Genomic DNA, 26,265 nt, shown 5'->3' with positions numbered 1-26,265 from the left:
GAGAGATTGAAGAGTGAAAGAAACTCTTTGTATTAAAACCCACACCAAAGACAAAAAAAAAAAAAAACAGAAAGATTAAAGAAAAATAAAAAGAAGAAAAGCAATTTTGTGCTAACGTGTCAGCTAATTGTGACGCCGTTACCACTTTTTTTCTTGCTTTCCCTGTCACTACTCCATCTTTTGAAAAAATTCCGCCTAACTTCAAACGCCTCTCTCTCCAGCACTCCACGTGTTTGCACGTGTCCTTTACTCCACCTTCCTCTCTCTGCCGACGTGTTTTACTCCACGCGTGAAAAATGCTACCCCAACACGAATTAAACGTTGTTTGTTTGTACTACTTTGTATATGTTGTGTCTGCATCTATATATATATATATATATAAATTAGGAAAAAAAACACACACACACACCTACAGTAAAATTAGTTCATTTTAAAAAAATATTAAATTATTTTAAAGTTAATTAAGAAGAATAATTAGCTTAGACTATAAAAAAATAATAATAATAAAAGAGAATGAAGTTAATAACTTAATATATGTATTTCACATATATGTATAAATAATAATAATGTGCACTTGTAAATTATTTGACCATTGAATTGAATAATTTGATGGCTATCTCATAACTTTTGTGATATCTCATGATAGACATTATTACAAATATTGTAAATGAGTCTTTGTACATTTCTTATAAACAAAAATTCAAGAAGCATATTCTATTTAGAATTATAGATACACAATACACACTTTCTTTCTCACTACTTTTTCTTTTCTTTGTAAATGAGTCATATGTACATTTCTTATAAACAAAAATTCAAGAAGCATATTCTATTTAGAATTATAGATACACAATACACACTTTCTTTCTCACTACTTTTTCTTTTCTTTTCTTTTCTTTTTTTTTAATTTTTTATTTTAAAGGATTTATCTCTGTAGCTCGTTATCATCTACTAGAAGTTAATTGCAAAAGAGGCACGTGTCACTGAAATTTGATGATTCACAGAGTTTTTTTTTTTTCTCTTTTTCGTGACGGTTCATGCACTTGGCTCTACAACCCGGACTTCAGGATAAGGTCGGCCGCTTGATAAACTTCGAACCTTGTGCACGTGGCAACCACTTAACGATGATCAACTCTGTAGGTCCCACTTCAAATCACCGAGACAGTGACGACCGTACTTATCTCTCTCCTTCACTCTTCCCTATATAAATAACCGCCATCTCTGTTATCTCTGAAAAAAAGAAGAAATAGAAGAATTAGAAAATTTTACATCTGTCATCTATCTTTAACCATTATCTATTTCTCTCTCTAGAAAACATCGAACGAAATGGGAGTGCCGGAGACAGACCCGCTTTCTCAGCTAAGCTTACCGCCGGGATTCCGATTCTATCCGACCGACGAAGAGCTTTTGGTTCAGTATCTGTGCCGGAAAGTTGCAGGGCACCATTTCTCTATGCAACTCATCGGAGAAATTGATTTGTACAAGTTCGATCCATGGGTTTTACCCAGTAAGTATTCAACAACGAGAAATCTGAATCTCGTTCATTATCTGAATAATTTTGTTGTAATTGTTCCGAAATTGAATAAATTGGTTCGTTTTCGCAGGTAAAGCTATATTCGGAGAGAAAGAATGGTACTTTTTCAGTCCACGGGATCGTAAGTACCCAAATGGGTCGCGACCAAACAGGGTAGCAGGGTCTGGGTATTGGAAGGCTACAGGAACTGATAAAGTGATTACGACGGAGGGACGAAAGGTGGGTATCAAAAAAGCTCTGGTTTTCTATGTGGGTAAAGCTCCAAAAGGAACCAAGACCAATTGGATCATGCATGAGTACAGACTCTCAGAGCCTTCAAGAAAAGCTGGAAGCTCCAAGGTACCTAGATATCAAATTAGCATTATTCGATTTGATTCAAAGTTTCAATTTTGAATTTGTAAAGATGGTTTCATTTTGCTAATATATATGCTTTGGGTTCAGTTGGATGATTGGGTTCTATGCCGCATTTACAAGAAAAATTCCGGTGGTCAAAAGCCTGTTTTGAGTTTTCCGAGCGTTGAACATAGCCACGGTTCATCATCATCGTCTTCGTCTCAATTCGACGACGTGCTCGAGTCGTTGCCGGACATCGACGACCGGCTATTCGCTTTGCCGCGGATGAGTTCGCTGAAAGCTATGCACAAGCTTCAGAACCTTACATCGGGGAATTTTGACTGGGCGAGTCTCGCCGGAATCAGCTCGTTGCCGGAACTCGTTCCTGGCGGTCAAGCTCAGGCTCAGGAACGTACACAAGCACCTCTTAATAACAATAACGGAATGTATGTCTCTTCTGTCCCATCGATGTACCACGTGGACTCGCAGTCTCATCAGAGGTTTGGTGTCTCCGGGGGTGAAGAAGTTCAGAGCGGAATCAGAACTCAGCGACTTGAGAACTCGGGGTTCTTTCAGCCGAACCCAAACGCGTTCACTCATACTTTCACTAACTCGCTTGACCCGTTTGGCATTCGGTACTCGACTTAGTATGGAGGATCCGGATTCGGATTTGATTTGGGTTTGGAGTACAGAACAGAAACAAAAAGTAGGGAGGGTATATCTGTTAGCAAAATCAATTCTGGGTGGCGTTCCTGTAAATACCTTGAATTTTTTGGGCTAACATTTTGGGTTTAGACGCGGGGAAGAAGGCTCAAGTGTGGGTGTTTTTGGGCACCAGAAGAGTTCATGCCATTTTGTTAATGGTTAGGGGCGTAGTGCACAAATTGAATGTACAAAACAAGTACAAATCAATCTCAAATACATAATTACAATGTAATTTCATTTCGGATTTGCAAAGTTTATGTTTATTTACTTCAATATCTAATATCTTTAGAACTCTAAATTTTGCAGTCGTTTTAATAAATGTTCCTCTCAGTTACTATGTAGGGGTTACCTATCTAAGCTTGTGTAATGTATAATGTATGAATATTCTTATTTATTTATTTACTTATTCATTTTGAATGATTGGTGATTGTATTACATAATCAGGAGTATTAGGCTTTATTTTAGGTTTTGTTAATATTGTTGGAGAAATTTAATTTAAATTCTTTATTATCAATTTCATCCATTTTAATACAAAGCTCCAATTTCATATAAATCACCAAACACAGTTGTAAATTATTAGGTCTAAATTGCATTGTTTTAATTATTAGGTCTAAATGAAAACATAATTTTAATTATTTAATAATAATCTTGTTTAGGAATGTACTGATTTATGTTAACTATTGGTACTCAGTCAAACACTTGAAAACATATATATACATCTGTAGATCACATTGTTCCATTATGGTACAACTATGATTGAATTGTCTACAACTTAGAACCGAATCAAAATGGAATCAATTTAATTTGTGCTTTTAACAAGACTAGTGGTGTGTGCTAGATTGTCGGTCGATTGATATTTTCTCAGAACGCGCATGTTTCTCAGATGGTGTGGCTCAATACTTTGAAAAGGTGCCAATTTTGGTATTGGATTCGAACTTTGTAACTCCACATTAGACTGGAAAGTTGGACTCGGAAAACTTTTCTACCTAAATTAGGCCTACTTCACATGCATATATTGAATTGAATGTACACCAATACAAAAATTCAACAATAACACTTGATTATTATAAAGTGTTTGATAACATTATGGTAATAATGTTAACATATTTTATTATTATTATTGCTTTTCTTGTAATTTTAACTAACCAATGTTTTATTATTATTTTTCAAGGATTTTTTCAACATATTTTTATTAGGACAAAAATTGTCTACTCGTCCCTAAGTATGTGGTTCAATTATAAATGTATAAATAATTCATAATTATAAAATCAAGAAAGTAATAAAAAAGGACATTAATAATTTTTTTAAATTTTTTAATAATAAATTCGGTCATCATTTCGGATTTCCTTATTTATCACCTTCAATTTTGTAATTACAAGACTATTTTTTGCATTTATGATTGAACCACATCAACGGTTAGTAGGATTGATTTATTCACTAGTGAGTTGACAAGTATTTTTTTTTTTTTTATTAGGACAATATTTGCATACTCATTGTAGAAAGTACATGCTTACCTCTGATGTAACGTAAAAGTAATATGACAATGCTTATCGGATCAATCCAAAATGATGCAAATCAAATCATAATTTAACTCTCTCACTCTCTTTCTCTCTCTCAAACTACTACGCTCTAAAATCGATTGTATAGAATTAATCTCATAAAATTTAAATTTAAAACAAATTTAATTTAAATTTTAAACTAAATTTTTACGATTTTAATATTTAATTATTAATTGAACATAGCAAAAAGTATTTGGTACAACAATAAATTGAAATCCGAATGCTGTTTCTTTCTGAATGAAATCTAGAGATGTCCATATCAAATTACTCTATGCCAAATTGAAGTGGCCTAAAAAGTTTTAAGATATGCATTGACCAATTTGATTGTTTGAAAAATAAATTGGCATGTGACCTAATTAAAGCTTCACGTTTTCCAATAGTTTTTGCGGCGCCTTTAAATGTATAGAATTTTCCTATTGAAGTTGTTTTTAATATTTGAATTATATTTCTTCTCTGGCTGATTTCAAGGAATGTTAGACTCCTTCAAGCAATTTCTGTTTGACACGCAAAGTAACTTGCATCATAAAATTTGGTGTGGTGACGCTTGTAAATGTATGTGTGTTGTATGGTTTGCATCATAAAATTTATTCTCTCATTTATGAAAATACTTTATGAAAAAGAAATGGGAATAAAAACAGCTGTGTCTTCTTTGAATAGTCCTCTCTCGTACATAGATTTTTTAGACTCAATGGGTTTTTACTTTTTAATCTAGTCTTTCTTATAATGTGTACAGTGTATATCTTGAAATACACACGTATCTATTTTTTTTTTTTTTTCTTCTTATTTTATTTTATTTTATTTTTTATATATAATGGACAATTGGAATACTACGCTATATATAATGGGTTTCTTTTAACACTTCATTGCTTGCAAATGCCTTTGTAGCCCAACGATTGAGTTGCTCTTCGTTCTCATTATCTTTAGAGCTCCGATTTTAGATTTTCGCACCCTCTAACTTCTAATCTAACATTTTTGTCCTGAAAAGCAAAAAAATAAATGAATAAATCAGTTGCTATTATATTGTCAAGTCCAAGAAGAGCTCATGAGATGGGCTATTGTTGATCATTCGACTAGGGTCAGACCAACTTAGTGGGCTACAAAACCATCGTTGAGGCTTCCAAACCAATTAAGGTGGGACAAAGGAAAATGTGATATCTAGAGCAAGCCCCATCTGACCCCAGTCCTATGGGTTATAGTGGACCTGGCCCAATTTAAAGTTGTAAACCACGACCAAAACCCATTATGGTTCATTTTATTACCATTCAAGCGCCAACATGAGCTTCTGAGTATATACTATACATTTCTTAAAGTATGTTCATTAGCATATAAGAATTTTCTTTCAACTTAAAAATATTGATCTGCAAAATCTACCTAAATAAAATCCTTTCTACTGAAAAGTAGTCCAGTAATCACATCAAAAACGCAAAGAAAAAAAAAAAAAAAAATATTGATAGGCTCCGTCAGTTTATTTCAACGTATAATATTTTTTCAAAGTACGGTTATTAGCTAATAGTACTTCTTTAATTTTTAATGGTTAAGTCCGTAAGGACAAGCAGGCATGTGAATATATTTTTTGTCAACGTAAAAAATAAATAAATAAATAAAAATAATAAAATAAAAAATGAAATATTGTATTCTTAGGCTTCTATATATTATTGCTAATCATATTTTTTGAAAGATAGAATAAATTAAAGACAAATTTAATAAACAAATTAAACTAATCCTGTAAATTAAGACAATTACTCTATCGGGAGCTCCATTGCCTCTAGAATATGACTGCTTTATAGATTTGAAATAACAAATTGAATAAAGAAAGAAAAAAATAAAAAAAGAGTAAACGCCAAGAATATTCATGAAAAAATCACGAATTTCACTAGTACACACAAGTGAAATACAAGGTTTTTTTTTTTTTTTTTGGTTAAAAGGTAAGCTTGATGATCAATCCTGCTAGATAAAGTATATAGTTTTTCTATATATATAGTCATTTATGGTAATAGATTTTGCATTCGGTATATTCTTCCACATGCTCTCTATTTTCTTGGAGATATATATATATATATATATATATATATATATATTGATGGGTGTAAACAACTTAATTGAGAGGGAAGCCCAATGGGTTGACAACTCCGTGGATGAAGACGTACAATGACCAACTTTTTTTTGTCTTGATGAACAAAAAAGGGAAGTGACTGTACCTTCAACAGTGTGACCAAAACTAGCTTAAGAAGAGCTATTAATGAAAGCAATCACATTATCTTGCCTAGCATTTTTGAGCTCTACTCATTTGGAATCATCACCATCTCACAATTATCTTATATCGTCATGTCTACTTTTCTTAATTTTTTGAAAATGAAATCCAATTATTTCAGTCGTTAATGCAGTTAATTAAAATGACAGTACTTGGTTAATTGTCACGCACGCCATATCATTCTAGGAAGATCATCATGACACCCTAATCTACACCATATATATTGCGTAATCAATCTATGTAATACACATGCATGACAAAGGTCATGCTAATATTTCTTTAAGATCAATTCATTAACAAAGTACACACAATCTCCATTTTTTATTGTCGAATTAACCATTTTGACATCTAGTTGGGACCAGAAAAAACCTTAATTATGAGTTTAGAATTATATTATGTATTGTATTTTGTTACAATGATGAACTACATGCATCACAAGCTAGCCAATCTCCACGATGAGCAAATTTCATTTAATTCTACCCTGCAAATTTATGATTTAACAAGATAATTAGGACTGACAAGATTAATTAATTTTTAGTGACGGTGACTTTGAAATTGAATGTACACAATTACAGAAGTGGTACTAGTTGAAGATAATTAAACAAGATGTAATGCAGATTAAACGAAGAAAGAAAAAAAAAGATGATGAAGAAGAAGAAATGGACAACTTCATGTATATATATTTACCGAAAAAAAAAAAAAAATCTCCAGGTGTAACCTAAACAAGATTATGACATGCAACAACATGTTACAATTCAGATTCTCCAAAATATATATGTCCACCCCCCAAAAAAATTAAAGATTGTAAATTAAGTTAAATTGTGGAATCTTGGGATATATATATATATATATATATATATATATATATATATATATATATATATTGTATGTTGTCATCTTTGAAACGCAACCCTAATGGCCTCAATTCTATGACATATAGAGAGAGAGAGAGAATATATATATATATATATAAAAGAGGTAGTTTGAGGGTTAGGCTTCCCACACGTGGGTGTATGGATGGGTTGTATGATGGCATTAGAGTGGAGAAATAATATTGGATAGAGGCATACCTAACAAAATTAATGATTACGTTAGAGATATGGATAATTATGTGCAACGGATTGGATTAGCAAAGAGTCTGGGTCACATGTGAAACCTAAAAGGTCATGCAATTGTGACTTCCCTCTCTCTGTTACGAAACACCCATGTGTGCCTTTCTCATGCCTTATTTCCTGCCCTTAATTGTCTCTTCAACTTAATTTGTTTTTTTGGCGGGCATCACCATTAACAAATAAACTACAGTGATGCCACTCTTTTATTCATCACAATATATATGATTCATATTCAGAAATAAAATGTGTTTCAAATATATATATATATACCTAACTGCAGCGAAGGAGCCAATCCTCAAAGTCCATTTCCAGTTCTACAGTAAAAGGTGTAGTTGTTATGGTTTAAAAAAAAAAAAAAAGGAATTTATACATGTCCCTTTTTTAAAAAAAAATTATAAAGCACTAAACCCCTCTTTAGCATCAAAAAGTTACAAATTAAAATGCCGCCTCAATTTTTTGTGACAACAAACAATCTCAATTTATAAAAAGTTGTAAACTACGCATGCATATTTTACCCTTTATGATTTATTTTACAAATGAGGAAGTTGAAAGTGTTTGTTGCCTGCGAAAGGTATTTTGGTCAAAATAATCAACTCATGTGTCATATACTTTGTACCCAGCCACTTTAACACTAAAAATTTCAATTTTTCTATGCCAAAGAATAATTTGTAACTTTTGATAAATTGAGAGTTAATTTATTGCCACAAAAAATAAGAAAGGAGTATTTTATAACTTTTTGATAGCACAGAACAGTTTAGTGCAATTTGGCCAAAAAATAAAAAGAAATTCAAACAAACACACATTCATAGAATTACCTCTAGAGGGCTCGAACACTTACCTCTCTTTTGAGAAGGTGAGATAATACCATTTAAGATATTCATTAATAAATAGAGTATATGCTAACGAGTCGACGACTATAATCTAATAACTGGGAAAAAAAATGACTATAATCTAATACTATCTCATTTATCTTTTAAAATAAGAAATGAGTGTTCATGTTCTTAATTATTAGGGCAAATGAATTTGTAAGATTTTTTTAAAAATAATAATAAAATAAATTAGACTGTATATTTCAATCAACAACTGCATGAAAACTCAACATGTAAATAAAACTATAATATATATATCACCAACTTGATTCTTATGATATTCCATCAATATTGATTTTACTTATGATCTATTTAGAGGATCATTGAGGTTGGCTACTTAAAATCTTGTGTGTGAACAGACTTTGATATGTATAGAGAGAGAGAGCATAGAGAAAGTATATGTCACGAGGTGGTAGTGATGAAGCAAAGTATAATACGCACATGCAATATTGACTCTTTCCTCACTCGATAAATATAAAGGGCAAATTAGGTATACCATCACAAAGAAATTGACTTATACCATACAAACTTCCAATTCCTATTATTAACTTGAAGCCTTTTTTCTTTTTCTTTTTCTTCTTCTTTTTTTTTTTTTTTTTGACTCTAAAAGCTTTTAAGCAACTCTCACATGGATGCTAATACAAATAACCACCCACGTTCTAAAGATTCCATCTCTTACATCGACTACTCTAGAGGACATTTAAGTAATTAAACACACAATTAATATGTCATATTGTCATATATATATATGCTCGCTAATTAATCTCTACACAAATTCACCAACATCATCAGGCCATCAAAGAAAATGAGTTAATGAGTGTATTAAATGGATTCGTTGGGAAGTTAGGTACTTAATCCAAAGTTTATCCTTTTTTGGACAATGAAGAACCTACACGTTTTAACTTAATTGGAAGTTCTTTTAATCAAGATAATTTTACTCCATCATTGCCAATGTTAATATTAAAAATTGTTTAGAGAAAAATTAGTTTAAAATTTGAACTAATAAAAAGTGTTCATATACTCTCTCTGTCCCTTATTAGTAGTCTATTTTTTCCTTTTAGAATGTCTCAAATTAAATGTCCACTTTGAAAAGTCAAACAAAATAAATGCCATATTTCTATAATTACCTTTCTAATTTTTCAAAAATCTTTACAATTTGGTGTTATATATATTTAAAATTTGAAAGACAACTTAATAATTTAAAATAGGAGTAATGCATTAATTACATATTTTTTTAAAAAATTATAAAATTAAATATGAACAACTAATAAAAGACAATAGAATTATATGACTAGAGACAGTAGAGTCATATATAGTCCTCCTCTTGAAAATAACTTGGTTTTTGTCATGTGTGCCTCACAGTCAGAGGTCCATGTGAAGTCTGTTGTTCCACATCAATGTCTAATCGGTTTGTTGAGGCTAATTAACGTTAATTTAGATTAAGTTGAACAGGATAGAGTAAAGTGAGCTAAGCATGCCACTATAGTGATTTTTATTTAACAAACTTTAATGCGTGTCTCTGTGAGAGAGAGAGAGAGAGAGAGAGAGAATGGTGTCAGATGTGATTGGGTGAGAAGGGGCTGTGCCCTGGATGATAAGGAATGGACTACAAGAAGTGAAACAAATGGGACCCTGGTCGATCATGAAACTAACACTTGACCCCACCCACCCTACCCTACCCTACCCTACCCTACCCTACCCAAAACCTATATTTGTTCATCAAGATTATATACATATATATATATATATATATATGTATGTGTGTGTGTCAGTAGTAACTCTCATGGATATATTCAGTCTGGAAGACTACGGATAAAGAAGCTTATTACTACTAAATAATTTAAGTTTTTAAGTTAAAAGATAATCGCTCCACCAATTACAACAAAATCGGACTAAAAATTGAGAAAATTACTTGCAGGATTCAAAATTCTCTCTATTTGGTTTTTTTCCCCCACAAACCTCCCCGTCATATGATTTTTTATAAACTTTGATAAACATTTTACTTTGCACGTAGTTGAGGGTGTTTTCATTTCTTTTGTCATCCTCATAAATGAGACCAAACATATATAATTATGTTTAATTTGTAGGTATAATTATGTTTAATTTGTAGGTATCTCCCGATTTAGCAAATAAGATCATTGATTAAATTTAGCTAGTTTTTTAGATTAAATATTTATCTTGACCTGCTTTTTAAAATTGCATATTTTGTTGAAAACCAGGACGTAGTTTTTTGAGTTTGACCAGCTTATAAAACATGTTTAATTCCAAAAATCTGCTAATGTGCATTTTGCTACTTTTTCGGTTGAATATTTTTTTTTCAAAAATATAACCATGAAACTCTCAAAATACTCCAAGAAACATGTTTTCAAAAATCACTTTCGTGTATATATATTTTTTATTTTTCAAGCAAATAAGCTTTTGAAAAGGTTGATAGATTATATGACAAAACCGTGGTTAGACCTACGGGCAATTAATTACCATTCTGATAATTGAATCTTTAAAAATGAAGAATGCTCGATATATAGTCAAAACTTTATCTTACAATTCAAAAGAAATCATTTTCATGAAATTCCTACTGATCATCATTCTAAGTTTTCACAAAATATATGTGGAATCTTCTCCCCCAAACAATGATTTAAGTTTTCACTTCTCACTAAAATGAATTCACAAAGTCGTTTCCGTGGATGTGATTTATCTAGTTTATTGATAACATCCATTCATGGCTATTGATATGTACATATTGTAGCTGTAACATCTATTGGGACCCATGTACATTCTTTTTATTTTATACACAAGTTTACCTTTTAATCCAAAAAAAACACGTTATTTTCATAATTTTTTTAATTCAAAATATATTAAACCACATAAAATCTCCATGACATGAACCACTTCAATAATAGTATTCATTTCTACTCTATACTTTAATACTTCATTCTAAATGAATTAAGCGATTCTCTAATTAAGTTTGTCTAATAATACTCGAATATCACTTTAAAAACAAGTGTCATCAAAAAAGAGTTAAATTTAAGTGGAAAAACTATTTATCACTAAACATTTAAAATACTTCATGAGTTTTCACTAAACTATTTAACAAATTTGGGCCTCAAGTGTGTTGTTGAAAATGCCTACCAAATCTCATGGAAAACTATTCATATAATTTGTCTAAAATTTTTAAAAAATAATAATAATTAAAATTTCAAAAAACCATTTTCAAGAATTTCGAAGCACCACAAGTGTCATATTCTTAGTTGAGGTTCGTATTCTCTTATTGTATGATATTGTCCAACAAATCTATTCCACCAACTTTTCATTAAACCTCAAAATCAGTTAAGTCAGTACTTCAACACTAAAATTTTCGCTCCCATTTCAATAGTGAAAATTTTGTTTTCTTCCACTAAAAATTATTCCCCATTTATTACATAAAATCATATTTTCAACCCTAAAAAACAAAATATCATCTTAATTTCCTCTTATTCTCAAAAGTACTTAGACCATCATCCCACACCTCATTATTTCAAAATTAACCATTTACAACTATTTGAAACTTGATGGAGAAATCTCATATGGTTAGAATACTCTTGAGACTTTTTTATAATAAATATTTAGTAAACACATTTCTATTTTTTATTTTTTTTCGTAAAAATTCTAATTTGACTTATTATAACCTTGTAAAATCAAATAACTTAAAAAAAGAATTTAATTGATAGATCGAAAGATAAAAACACTCAATAATTTATTATCATAACACGACAGATTCTCGACAGTGATATATTTTTAGTACTCCTAATCGGATATACTAGATAAATTGTCCTAAATGAGACAAAGCAAAGTGGTGTTTGTATCAAACTTTATGATCATCATAGTCATTTCATTTGAATAGGATCAATATATATTCCATTAAACATATGATAAATCTTTTGACAAAAGTAATATATATATATATTTGACTGTAAATGAGATGGTCAAAGTTGTTTTTTTGTTTGGGCTGACGAAGTGGGGCCAGGTGGAATGAGTCCAAGAAGAGTGAGTATTGGTGGAGAAGAGATTTTTTACAGGGTTCAATCAAATCGATATATAGTGAGTGAGTGTGAGTGTTACTTTGGGTTTTTGTTTTGTGGGGTGGCATTTGCATAACAAAAGCATGACATCTGAAGCGTAAACCTTGTCGACTTATCTATCTTCTTCAATAGTTCATTTTTGTTGCCTTGTGTTGTGTGTGTGCGCTGTGTGGTCCCCGCAATCTCTGATGCCACGTGTTGACCTCTCCGCCATTTGGAATAACACGTTTCGACTCCTTAACGGCGAAATATATCCGTTACCGTCATTAACAGACCAGCTTCTATTGCTAATCACCCTCCAGTCTCCGTTTGTTATACACGTTGTTTTCATTCCACCAACCATCACACGTTAACGTGGGCCTATCTATGGATTTTGCAAAACCATACTCATTAAATTTCACTATTCGGACCCTTTCCCAAATCCAAATGCAAAGGTTTGTTAGTGAAGCTGTAAATTTTAATATTTTTTTGTCATTCTTTTTTATTTGATTTAATATGTGTTTTAATTTTAATTCTTATAAAAGAGAATTAAAGTTAGGATTTGATTATCTATTATTAATCATTTATTCTAAAATTTCCATCATTTAAAAAGGAGAGAGAGTGTGCAATACTCGAATACGGACCCCCAGACACAAAAAATAACTCAATCACTCCGACCATGCAGCAATTGCTATTACATTTAAAAATTAAATGCAAGAATTTATATGTCATTGCACATTTTAAAATTTATATTGACACAAATTAAAAGATAAGGGTTAAAGATATAAACAAATAGTAGATATTTTATGATAAAAGAAAAAAGAAAAAAAGTCAAAAAAAATGTTAACATATTAGTTAAAAAAGAATTGTTATTTTCAAATCAATTTATAAAATTTATAATTTATGTGACTTTTTTTTTATTATTTTAACCTTGACAAAAATACACTTATATATATTCACTTTTCACACTACTAGACTTTAATACTTAGACTTTCTATCAAAAAAAAAAAAATCATTATTATCTTGGTACGGGCCTAAGTATATCACAACGGCGGGAATTCAGAAGATAAGTCCTTGAGATCTAGTTTTCACTCCTAATTTAAATAATGAGTGCGTTATAATAATTTTATTTTCAAAAATATCGTAGAAATGCGAGAAAAATAATATCTTTATTTCGATCATTTCTTTTTACCAACCACAATAAAAAAATAAAAAACAACATGATTGCCTTTTTCTTCGCCCTTTTACTAATATTTTTCAATTACTATAGCAAACAGGATTAAACTGGCCCTTTCTTTTCATTCCATTCCGTCGATCCAAACAGGGCCCCATCACAAATCTCATAACCTCGATGCCATATAAAACAAGATTCTCCCCAACTCTTACCACCATTTCTCTCTCTCTCTCTCTCTCTCTCTCTCTGTCTCTACGCTCTTCTTCTCATCAATTTACAGATTGAATCCGAAGAATCGCTGCATCAAATTCAACAATAGAGAGAGTTTTGATTCCATACATGGAGAGTACGGACTCATCAACCGGCTCACAGCAGCCGCACCTCCCGCCGGGTTTCCGCTTCCACCCCACCGACGAAGAACTGGTTGTTCACTACCTCAAGAAAAAAGCCGCCTCCGCTCCCCTTCCCGTCTCCATCATCGCCGAAGTCGATCTCTACAAGTTTGATCCATGGGAGCTACCAGGTAACAATTCATTATATATATATCACACGCACACATACATATGTGCGTGTATATTTATTTCTAAAATTACATAGAATCCAATCGAGTGTATTGGAAGGAGTTGACGCTCAAGTGTTTGTGTTTTTGTCACAGCATCAGCCAGTGACTCTTAAGTCTCTTATATATATACACACACACAAACACACATATTAATTCATTAATTAATAGTAGTAATAATTAATTGTTTGAATTGTTTTTTCAGCGAAGGCTACGTTTGGGGAGCAAGAGTGGTATTTTTTCAGTCCTCGGGACCGGAAGTATCCGAATGGGGCTCGGCCAAACCGGGCGGCGACGTCTGGGTACTGGAAGGCGACCGGAACGGATAAGCCGGTGCTGACCTCCGGTGGGACGCATAAGGTGGGTGTGAAGAAGGCCCTTGTTTTCTATGGAGGGAAGCCCCCAAAAGGGATCAAAACCAATTGGATCATGCATGAATATCGCCTTGTTGATAACAAAGTGAATACAAAACCCCCTGGCTTCGACGTGGCTAACAAGAAAGCCTCCTTAAGGGTAATTCATTTTTCATCTATTAATCCAATACCATTTATTCATACCATATGATTCATTTGAGTGATCGCTGAATTAATCTGTAGCTTGATGATTGGGTGTTATGCCGAATCTACAAGAAGAACAATACAGCTCAGAGACTGATGGATCATGAAAGAGATGATCACAGCTGTATGAATGATATGTTTGCTGGTTCGGTACAAGCTTCACTACCTCTGGCTGCCCAACACCAAAACAATCCTAAACTGCAGGCAGCACTAAAGGGCTCAAGCTACGGTCCATTGCTCGAAAATGAAGCCACTCTGTTTGAAGGAATGATGAGCAACAATGGCGAAATGAACAACACTGTGTCAAGCTCAAAGCAGCCACAACTACTTTCTACTAATTTGGTGACCACGGCCTCCAACAACCATAACTATCCCCTGAAGTTGTCACTCCCATCTATATACTGGAGCGACGAAGCCACAGCCTCCGGCTCTTCCCTGGCCAAGAGATTTCATGCAGATAATAGTAGTGGCACCGGAAGTGTCGCAAGGACAGATGATCAGAGCAGCAGCTCTTTCGCCACTCTGCTCAGCCAGCTTCCACAAGCAGAGGCCCCTTCATTGCACCAACAACAAACTTATCAACAGCAGAACTCCCTGCCATATCAACTCCATGATGTCAATTGGTACACTTGAAGCTAGTCTTCAGAGGTCGGTCTCAATTATTATAGACATAAATTATTTATAACTAAGCAAAGCTCTTTAGTGTAGTTATATATATACTGCCAACAAGAGAGATGTTTTATATATATATATATATATATATATATATATATATATAGTATATATAAACACCCTTTGATACAGTCTATTCATTTTAGATTGTTGAATTGGGTGTGGAGATTTTGTTTGGTAGGGAATTGCAAAAGGACTTGTTTGAAGGCCTCTGCAGTTTCTGGGAGTGCATGTGTAACTTGTTCCTGCCAACTTTAGGTCATCCCACACACATATTATATATATATATATATATATATATATATATATAATCTGTAGTTATTTTTATATACATATATATTACATGAGTGTTTTATGTGGAGCTGGAAAGAAAAAGATGAGCTAGATGCTCTTGATGTAGAAAAAAAAAAAAAAAAAATTAAGACATAATAATTAAATATATTGACAAATAGGATACAATTACAGTACTTAAAAGCTTTGTAGTAGTGTTATTATGGGTTATGGTTGGTTTATTTGGTGTGTCACAATCACAAACATGGGCTCGTGCTCTAATGTCCTGATACATCATTTGATCATATATTTCTAATTTAAAGACAGCAAAGTAAGGCCTGGTTTGGCTTGTTTACATTTAAAAGCAACCTTTGTGTGTCACCCAGAAAACTCTACAAGGTAAGAATATTACATCTTTCCATTATCTCTCTTCTTATTTCCTGCTTTACTCACTAAATGATGCAATATTTAAATAGTGATTTTCCAAGAATCAAACTTTATAAACAATTTTATTTCAACAAGTTTTCACAGCCAATGGTATGTGAATATGTTTATGGGTCTACTTTCCCATCATTTGCGAACCTTTCGATTTCAAAAAAGAGTAAGGTGATATAAAAAGACAAGAATTATTACTATATATTGTTGTAAATAACACATAAAGAATGGGTTGGCCAAAAACTTAAAAATACTTTCTAAATCATCATCATCATGATTTGTAGTTGTTGTAACTATATGGGGGTTCTATTGTTGATTTTCATCCTCCTCCAATGAAACTGTCTCTGTCGCTAATACTTCACAGCTACAGCTCCTTCCTGTTGTTTTACATCTTTGTCAACTTTTTTTTTTTTTCCTGGAAATTAAAAATAAAAAAAATAATAATAATAAAATAAAAAAAGGTACAGATATAAGGGGATATATATATATATATTTTTGGGTAAGATTTATTATTATTATTTGGGTAAGAGATATAGGCATGTTGAACTTTGTTTCTAATTAATGAATTAAGTTACTCTACAGATGAGATTAGAAAATCATTGCTCGTTCATTTATGTTTGAATTTCTAGCTATAGGATTTCACTTTAAAATTAAAGTGAACGTATTATTGATTATCCCCTTTTATGTTGTCCTCTTTAATTTAATAGTTGGGAGATGGTTTTATCTCCAATTTTTCTAATTATATATATATAATTGAATAACTTCTTATTTTAAAGGGTTAAGTGTAAAAAATCTCCCTTATAAAAAATGTGCCAAAAAAACACTATTTTTTTTTTTTTTTTGTTCCCTAATATCTATTGACGGTCAATGTTGACAAAATAAATAAATAGACCACCAAAATACCTTTAAAATTAAAGTTTTTAAGGACATTTTAGGTATTTCAATCTTGAAATTAACAAAATGCCGGTCAATTTGAAAAATGTAGGAATTTTTTTTTAACAGAATATGCTAATTTGCACATTCTCTATGTAATAGGGATTTTCTTTTTTTACACTACCCTATTTTTAAATAATAGTAATCGAATTTATCATGCTAATTAATCCATCTAAACAAATATTAGTTTGTGAGTTCTCAACATATGCTTTCATGCCCTCTCGTGTTGAAGGATAAAAATATTTAAGTTACACCCTCTTTAATAACCCAAGTTTTTGAAATAGATAGTAGTTAACATGGTATCAGAGCTAAAGGTCTCGAGTTCAAATCTCACTGTCACCCTAATTAAAAAAATAAAAAATACGCATTGAACCTTAAAGAAGGCCACACGTAAAGGGCGTGAAGGGCATGTTGAAGGATAAAAATATTTAAATTACACCCTCTCTAATAGCTTAAACTTTTGGAGTAGATGATAATAAACATTAACATTTAAATATAGATCATGATCATTTTTTTATCATGCAATATTTTGTGCAATAAAACATAATTGATCTGCATGAACTATGTATGTGTGTGTGTGTATCACCATTTATCTTTCCATGACCAAAAACAAAAACAGAACGGATCTCTCTTCTTCTATATAGGTGCAGGCACATAATATCATCCATTAGGATAAGTAAAAAGAGGAAGTCGGTATTTACCCAAAAAAGAAAAAGAAAAAAGAAGAAGTAGGCGTACTATAATAAACATGGGAATATTTTAAGTGCGTTTCTTACAATTGTAATTTGAATCATTTTGGCACTTAATCAATTGACATAAGGTCTCATTTACATGAGAAATATTATAAAATGAGATTAAATAATAATAATAATATTTATATATATAAACTGTTTTGAGGCATAAATTTGAAAGTGAGGCATGAAGGATATATATATATATATATATATGCACTTAGACATTGAGGTGTAGGGTTGAAAAAAACTTTTGACTCATATACTATCAACTTTAAATCATGCATTTTGGGACTTAATCAATTGATGGACATAAGGTCTCCTTTAGATGATAAATTAAAAATTAGTTGGAAATTGTGTTGATGTATAAATTTGAAAGTGAGAAAGAATTATGAATGATAAACAAGGATATATATATATATACTTAGCCATTGTGGTCTAGGGTTGAAAAGAACTTCAAAGAATTATACTTTTTTCTCCTATGCAATCAACTTTTTTTTTTCTTTTTCTTTTTCTTTTTTTGGTAAGGCACATGCAATCAACTTTGTTAAAATAAACTTGCCAAAAAAGGCAACTTTCTTAAACTAATAGTATCAAATATTGGATCCATCGGCCAATTTTTCTATCTTGACACACTGCATAAGCAAGGTCTGATCAACTATGTCTAACTCTAACAAAATCAAAGTAATTTAGATGGACAAGGTGGTGGTAAAGTCTAAGCTAATATATATATATATATATATATATATATATATATATAAAATAAGAAATTATTTTATTTACGAGGAAAAGTAAAATTAAGGCATGGTAGGTTACATGCATCTCCAAAAATATATACACAAAAGACAATACTACTTGATGCGTGTTTTGACCTCCGTGTACTGTGTTTTTCTATGGTGCCTTTATATATCAACCCCCTCCCCACACACACACACACACACACACACACACACACACACATATATAATGGAGAGATTAGATTATGGGTGTCATTTTCTTTGATGGGGGGGTTGAAAAGACATGGTTAAGTATAATGGGAGACCCGAAAGGTCACACAATGTTGACATCAAGAGACAAACCTCACGAACGGCTTTTCTCTTTGCTGACTTTAGATTTTAGAGAAATGGGACCATCTTTTCCCTTGCTGTCATCAGAAGGAATCCATTATCTTAATAATATATATCTAATTGCGTTCCTTTCCAAGTAAAGAGTACAAATAAACTTTATCATTTTTCTTATAATTTGTGCTTATTTTTGGTATACATATCACTGCGTCCAAACACACCACCACTACTCCCCTTTTTTCTTCGACTAGGAGGAAGCTTTTACAAAGCCTACAAATCGATCTCACCATCAATCTGATGTATGTATTACACTAAGCATTTCTTAACATGCATATGTTTAAGATACATATAGAGAATAGACGGATTGATGGGTACGGTATATATATATATATAATACATATATACACACATACATGGTTTCATTCTTCTTTTTCTTTTTTCCCTGCATAAGCATAATTTCATAATTTGCATGCTACAGAGGTTGAGAAGGACAATAAGTCATGGACCTTATTTAATTTTCATGCCTTGGAAGATAGCCAAGGAAAACAATTTCGAAATCCAATAATTGTGTGTGTGTGTGTGTGAGAGAGAGAGAGAGATGAGTTTCCTTATGTAGCGAACTTGTTGAATGGAATTAAATTGTGTATCCCATAATGGTTTTTAACCAAAACAAATTTCCTAAAAATAGGCACAAAATTGAATTGGAGGATAGAAGCAAGCATAACTACCCATTGGCACTGGCCCACTAACAATCCACAGTAGGAGGGTTATCTACTCCAAACTGTGGATTGCTTTGCGAAAAAGAGGCCTTAGACTTAGTATGTCAAAGGCCCATATTTAGCCCATCACATGCCAACCTATTTCAATTTTTTTGTTTTTGTTTTTTTCTCATCACATCCCATTTCATGTTTGATTAGTTTAATTTTAGTCTAAATCAAAGCCTACAGTACATTGCATCAAATTGGATGTTGGTCAACTCTAGGGGCATTAGTATTTGCAAAGGGAACAACCCAAAAGTTTTTGTGATAGATTGTTCCAGAGATGCAGATCATGCATATGACACCCATCGTCATTAGTAGGGGCCATATTCAATTGGGCTTAGTGGCCCAATACTTCTTTGTGTTTTTTTGGGTCCCTAGTTGATGTTGAAAACTGAACTAATGCATAAAATTTATATTCCAATATGGCTTCTCTAGCAAAAAACCCTTCAAATCAAACATCAATGAGTTCTTATCTTTCATAACATTTTTTTTTTTTTTTGGATTACTACTTGTTCCATTAAGTAACCATTGAAGCTTAACAAAATGCAGCAGACAATACTCCTAAAACAAAAGGTAGAAAAAAAGCTTCATCTTCCTGCAAAGTAGCCATCGATTCCTGGAAGTGGAAACAGGATAATCACAACTCAGGGTCGGCATTTCTTCTTGTTCAATTATGAGTGTGATGTGAGCTAAATTTTTAGTTCAATTTTTCGTCATGCCATACTTTATCAGATCACGCACTAAAAATCATCTTGCTTTTGATTATTCCATCCTCATCAAATACGGTTATACGGTAACACTAAAGAAGTTGAAAAAACTTGCAAATCTTAAAGTACAAAAAATAAATAAGTAGAACTAAATGGATAGGGGTTAATTATACGGACACTCCCTCAGGTTTGGTTAAATATCACTGAAATACCTTTCGAAAAAAATTATCACTTATATTACAAATGTTTGATCTGCTTTTCACTCACCCCCAGACGTGTCAAAGCACTTTTTATATGTAAAAAAACATTATTACCCCTTTTGACTTTGATAAGCATCAGCACAAAAAACTACATGTTTCATCATAATACATAATATATTTAATTTGGAGAACTTTTTCTAATATTATACATATATATATAATACATAAAATTTATATATAATTTATTTAATTTTTAAATATATTTAATATTCATATGCATTTTTATTGAAGGTTAATATTATTATTTATGTAAATGAATAAATTTGAATTTAAATCTATAATTAAATTTAAAAACATGAAGTTGAATATTATAATTAAAAAAATTCTTAACATATATATTTAAATAAACATTTATATATACATATATATATTTAAAAGTAAAAATAAAATTTATTTAATGTTAACATTATCTGATGCAATTCATGTTTGAATACCACATTATCAACAAAGAACAAAAAAACTCATTTGAAACTATTCAAGTAAGAACTAACGAATCTGAGTTAAATCAAGCAAGAAATCTCATTTTACATGGCATGAACAGAACAAAGTAAGGCAAATTAAATTATATTTACCAAAAAAAGAGTGAACTAAATTATTGAATCAGTAATGTATTATATACCCGAACCCATGATCATGAATGATATCATTAAGGAACTATGTAAATATGATGATATATATTGAGTATATAGCTACTTTTTTTCTTCTTTTTTTTCTTTTTTTTATAGTAAGAAACCCATTTTGAAATGCGTATCAGATTTCTATTGTACTGAGGTGTAAATCTCCAAACCATGCTTCTTACCAGAGACTTGAAGCTCTATAATCACAGATACCTGAGCTCTCTCTCTGTCGGAATATATATGTGCAGAGGGAGCATGATGAAGGGCGCCATTGTTCAAAGTCATTATTATTTAACTTTTTAGTGAAAAAAACCCCATCACCAAGAAACCATGAAGTATAAGTTTTTATTATTGTTTTCAAATATATATATATACACATATTATATATATATATACATGAAATTCCCCACAAATCTGTTATACTCATCTACTTTGGCCCTACACAAAAGGAATTGCGAAGAGAAACCGTTTGTGCATTAATAAACATCTATCAATTCTTCCCACAATTGCAAGTTCGAAATTTGTTGCAACAAAATGAATTATACAATTCCAGGAGTTCAAAAATAAAAAAGAAAATAGTTGTATCTGTATAGATGCTAAAAAGGAAATTTTCACAGAATTTTTTTTTAGCACCATGTATAATTTAGTAAAAAGCAGTTGGTTAGAGTATACCTCAAAAAATATAGAAGATTTTGCATACATAAAGATAGAAAAAGAAGGTGAATTTACAAAACACACACAGGCAAGTATCACGGATGTGAGCAAAACTATAACCAGCCTTTCCAGCATCATTACCGCCATTGCCACAAATTTCTCAAGCTGTGGTCCATCATGACAAAGACTTCCATCTTGCAATGCTACAAAGTGAGAAAGATGGAAAGCTTTGTCTCCTTTCCCTCTCTGGTTCTCAATTAATTTACTCCTAAAAAGTGAGAAAGATGGAAAGCACATTCAAAATCGTATAACGCAAAAATGACCATGTCCCAAATTAATCACTCACTTGGCGTACCTTTAGAAGATTGGAGTTTTCTTCTGCTGGTGCCTCGGAGATTCTTGCTTCTGATTTCTCATTTGAATAACTAGAAAAAAAGAATGACGGCAATGTTAGAGATAACCAAAAGAGTCCACCTATATTATGACTCAAGTAAGACATACACAGAATGTGTTAGAATCAGCGTAATGGATTATTTCAGCCACAAATTATCGACCAGAAAATCACTATTCTCATGCTCACATGTGACAACAGGACATGGCTCTAGTGGTCCTGAAAAGATCGACCATCTCTCAGAATTCAGGGACTTCCACACAAGCCAAAAGGCTTAAAAGGAAGAAAACTCATTCCCCGAAGGATTGGATATTATCCCCAGACCAGGAAAATTGTATGGTTGTATGTATTGCAACTATTGCTCAAAACAGTGGCAATCTTTTCAGTTCTTCCAGCTAATAACTAGTACAATACACATACCCGTCATAATTGGAACTTAAACCCCACTACAACTGGCCCTTCTGGGGCGCAAAATATACCACTAAACCTACACAGTGTGTTACCCCAATAAAAACTTTTGATTTCCCAAAATCCTATCCAAATGATTAGAGATTACACATACTTGAATAAGCCAGCAAATTCATGTTTATATACTGTTTTCTTAGCAGTATGAATCATAAGTTGGATAGCTGAGGGTTTTATAAATGCATTCATGCATATTTATTCACACAAACCAGCGATTTTCCTGAAAATAAGTGCTTTCACTAAAAGGCTCTTAGTACTCATTATTTTAATCCAGATCCAAGACTTACGTTGAGAGTATTGTCACCCAAATAAGCTCTATGCAGTCAACCCAAAGAAGCCTTTGTTCTAACGGGATCACACCATAGGTAATAAGGTGCGCAAATGGCCAAAGTTTCCACCCCGCCTGCAAAACAATCAACACCAAGAACACCATTAGATGTGCAAATAAAGCGCACACTACAGCAAGTTCAAAACCTTAACCTGAGATGCATGTAAGAAAAAAAATGAAATTACTAAAACCATGAATCCCCCCTTCTTCTCTTCTACAACACCCCAACCCAAAATAAATAAATAAATAAAAATTCTGATTTATTCACCTCTTTCAAGTTTGGCTCTAAAACCTAAAGAGATAAAAACAAAGACAGAAAAAACAGGTGATATTCTTACCGTCAACATCGGCCAGAATGTTGCCTTCAATTCGCTAAAAATACTGACAGGGGATTCAAACCGTAAAAATCCTACAAATGTATAGTAAATGCTGTTCCAGACTGCGGCCCATACAGTTTGATCAAAGATCACTTTAGCAGGAACCACCCACCAATCTTGAGAAGGAAAAAGTTCCTGGAAACCAGAGAATGTCATTTTGTAATCCAAAGACACGACCAGCCAAACAAGAAAAATTTGCAGCCGTAATGGTTACCTCACAGAACTGGTAATAATAATGAGAAAGCGATCCATGAAGTGTAAAGCCAACGAGGCCCGATCTGAACATGCGTGCGCGGTCAAACTCAAAAATAGGTTTTCCTTCATAGCACTGCATATTGATTGAATATAAACTAATGAACAATCATGTAAAGAACCATTTTGAAGCTAAAAGCAATACTGATCATAATTATCTCAAATTACCAACTGACCTGTGCTATCCAATCCCCTACAGAGTAAACAACTCCACTGATCATCATTTTCGCTAAAACTGGGTTTGTTTTAAGAGCTTCCTCATATGCGCTCCAATTGTGTTGAGGTGCATATCTCAGTATCTCAAAAATTGTCCAGCCCTATTAGAAGAAGGGAATGAGTTGTTGCACATTATACAAATTAGTAATTTTCATTAGCACACTAATTAACACCACATTCTGGAAAACACATTCAAAAGGAAACCAATAACCATGAATGTATGAAAAATACTATAGCCAGACAGACACGAGGTTTAGTGAAAACAACTCTCCAAAAATCCGAGACATTACACAGATGCTTGTAGCTCTTTGTAAGCATACTGTATAAGGACATATATTTATCTGCACTTGAATTTCATTTGTATAGAGTTGGCTTTAATATTCAAGCCAAGGTATACCAACAACAATGGAAAATGAGTACACAAGCACCAAGCATTAGAAAATAAATAAATAAACCAATAATGGAAATAATGATTTCAGTATTTTATAATAGAAAAGAGCATCGCAAAATTCTTCTTCCCCGCATCTTTTTCTAATTCAATATGACGTTCAATAGATCATCATGCAAAACTCGCACACAACCCAGTTTTTATCTTCATGTGAAATTCAACAGGAAAAGAATGAATCAGGAGCATACAAACATTATACGATAACTGCACACAGAACAAGAATCTTATCTCTTAAAAACAAATAAAACCATGGCTCAACTCACTTAAATATCAACCAAACCAAGCTTAATCCCAACCATTTGAGTAAACCATATGAATTCAATGACAGTATTATATTCTACATGAAAACTAATGAAGCATGTGATTCATCCTTGCATGCCTTTTATTGCTACCTTAATCACAACCATTTTCACATTAAGTTGTGCTCCTAAACATTTACAAATCTTTTAACAGGTTCATAGTAAACAATCATCCAACAAGTTCCTCGACTTCATATTCTATACAATACACTAGAGTACTCTTCTAATTATCACAAATTTTTTGCTTCAATTGATTAGCATTCATCAATCATGATACAATTCCACAATTAGTTCTAAGATTAGTTAATTGATTCCAGCCTCAACTTAATAGAAATTCGCTGTATGTTTTATATCCTGAACCAAAAGCCTTGATACTCTTACAGTATGTCATTGATAAAACAAAACAGAGGATATGACCCGGCTCATGTATATACACAAACAAATCCATAAAAAAAAAAATGACTACTACTAACAACCATGATTAACATAAAGATGTTATTATAACTTACAATAACACACAAAACAATGACTTGACTGAAAATTACCCTTCAAACACAGCCAGACCCAATGGGGAGAAAAAGAAATAACTTGACTGAACTTAACAAAATCAATTAACGAAATCCATATACCCAACAAATTCTACCGGTCTGCCAAAACCCATTTCCTTATTGCAATTGTACTAATCAGCAACAGTCCACACCAAATAACATCTCAAAATTGTAGAACAATATATCACACTTACCCATATGGTATTACATAACACACACATATATAAAGTATCAACTTTTCTTGACTTACATGCCAGTAGTCCTGGTCGATGGTGAGCAACTTGGTGATCGCGAAAGTGCCCGCAGCGAGAACAATAGAAGCATTAATGGATCTATCAATCAATCTCTCTATATCTTCTTCCTCACTCTCCCCATCAGACCCACCAGAAGAAGAAGCACTCGACGATGAAAACCCTTGAAAATCACCAGCCCCTTCGAACGACAACCTTCCTTCATTCCCGAACCCACCAACCACCTGATTCACAACCTCTCCTGCTTCAATCTCTCTATCAGTCCCGCTCACCACGCCGTCTTGATGGTCCGTCATGTCCCTGCTCTGTACCGGTATCACATCCAGCTCTTTCGCGACTGACCCGACGACTACCCAGTTGGTCCTCTGGTTGTTTCTCGAGAAAATTTGGTTCTGGGTCGGTCTGAAACATTGCAAAAAAGACCCAGAGACACCCTTAACGTGGGAAATTGAGGGTTTGGGCTTGGAATCCTTGATAGGTTTGGAGAGAGAGAGGAAAGTTTGGGGTATGATGCTATTGACAGAGGCCATTTGGGGAGGAACGAAGCGAGTGAGTTGGGATCAATCGTCGACGTGGTTTCTCCAAGTCAAAACCAGTGAGGAGAGGGTGTTGTTTATACGAAGAGGCCGTTGGATTGGGTGACCTGGTGAGAGTCGAATTACCGTATTGTGTTGAATCTGGCGGGTCCAAGGACACGTGTTTAATGATAAATGGTGGACGAAGTTCATTTTTCTGCTATCAGATTTTGACTTTGGCTGCCAATTGGAGAGGTATTATCCACTTTATTATTCTGATCGACGACGTTACTCAATGCAGTCCACAGATTAAATGGAGCCTGTCATTGGACAATTTTTTTATAAACAAATAATAATACTCCTTTGTCCCTTTTTTATAAAAAA

General features: G+C 32.5%; 3 protein-coding genes across 3 annotated transcripts; 2 read left to right on the top strand and 1 right to left on the bottom strand.

Annotated features, from left to right (window-relative positions):
* The first annotated feature begins 1,222 nt into the window (after positions 1-1,222).
* LOC132308528 (NAC domain-containing protein JA2L-like) lies at positions 1,223-2,986 on the top strand. Its single transcript, XM_059806634.1, has 3 exons — positions 1,223-1,504; positions 1,602-1,870; positions 1,973-2,986. Exons 1-3 carry the CDS (start codon positions 1,324-1,326, stop codon positions 2,510-2,512), a joined length of 990 nt encoding a protein of 329 aa, XP_059662617.1. The 5' UTR covers positions 1,223-1,323; the 3' UTR covers positions 2,513-2,986.
* A 10,860-nt stretch (positions 2,987-13,846) lies between these two features.
* Positions 13,847-15,449, top strand: LOC132310477 (NAC transcription factor 56-like). Its single transcript, XM_059808648.1, has 3 exons — positions 13,847-14,094; positions 14,336-14,643; positions 14,727-15,449. The coding sequence occupies exons 1-3, from the start codon at positions 13,911-13,913 to the stop codon at positions 15,318-15,320; spliced, it is 1,086 nt and encodes a 361-aa protein (XP_059664631.1). The 5' UTR covers positions 13,847-13,910; the 3' UTR covers positions 15,321-15,449.
* Positions 15,450-21,589: 6,140 nt separating this feature from the next.
* On the bottom strand, positions 21,590-25,983 carry LOC132308527 (uncharacterized). The gene is made up of 7 exons (XM_059806633.1): positions 25,366-25,983; positions 23,781-23,921; positions 23,567-23,680; positions 23,314-23,487; positions 22,935-23,050; positions 22,147-22,216; positions 21,590-22,059 (listed from the first exon to the last, which is right to left on the bottom strand). The coding sequence occupies exons 1-7, from the start codon at positions 25,894-25,896 to the stop codon at positions 22,054-22,056; spliced, it is 1,152 nt and encodes a 383-aa protein (XP_059662616.1). The 5' UTR covers positions 25,897-25,983; the 3' UTR covers positions 21,590-22,053.
* Between the last annotated feature and the right edge of the window lie 282 nt (positions 25,984-26,265).

This window comes from Cornus florida, unplaced genomic scaffold (genome assembly GCF_030987335.1).
Source record: "Cornus florida cultivar Cherokee Brave unplaced genomic scaffold, ASM3098733v1 CherokeeBrave_3.0.0_Hap2_Chr05, whole genome shotgun sequence".
NCBI classification, from domain to species: domain Eukaryota; kingdom Viridiplantae; phylum Streptophyta; class Magnoliopsida; order Cornales; family Cornaceae; genus Cornus; species Cornus florida.
This window is presented reverse-complemented; position numbering and strand designations above follow the sequence as displayed.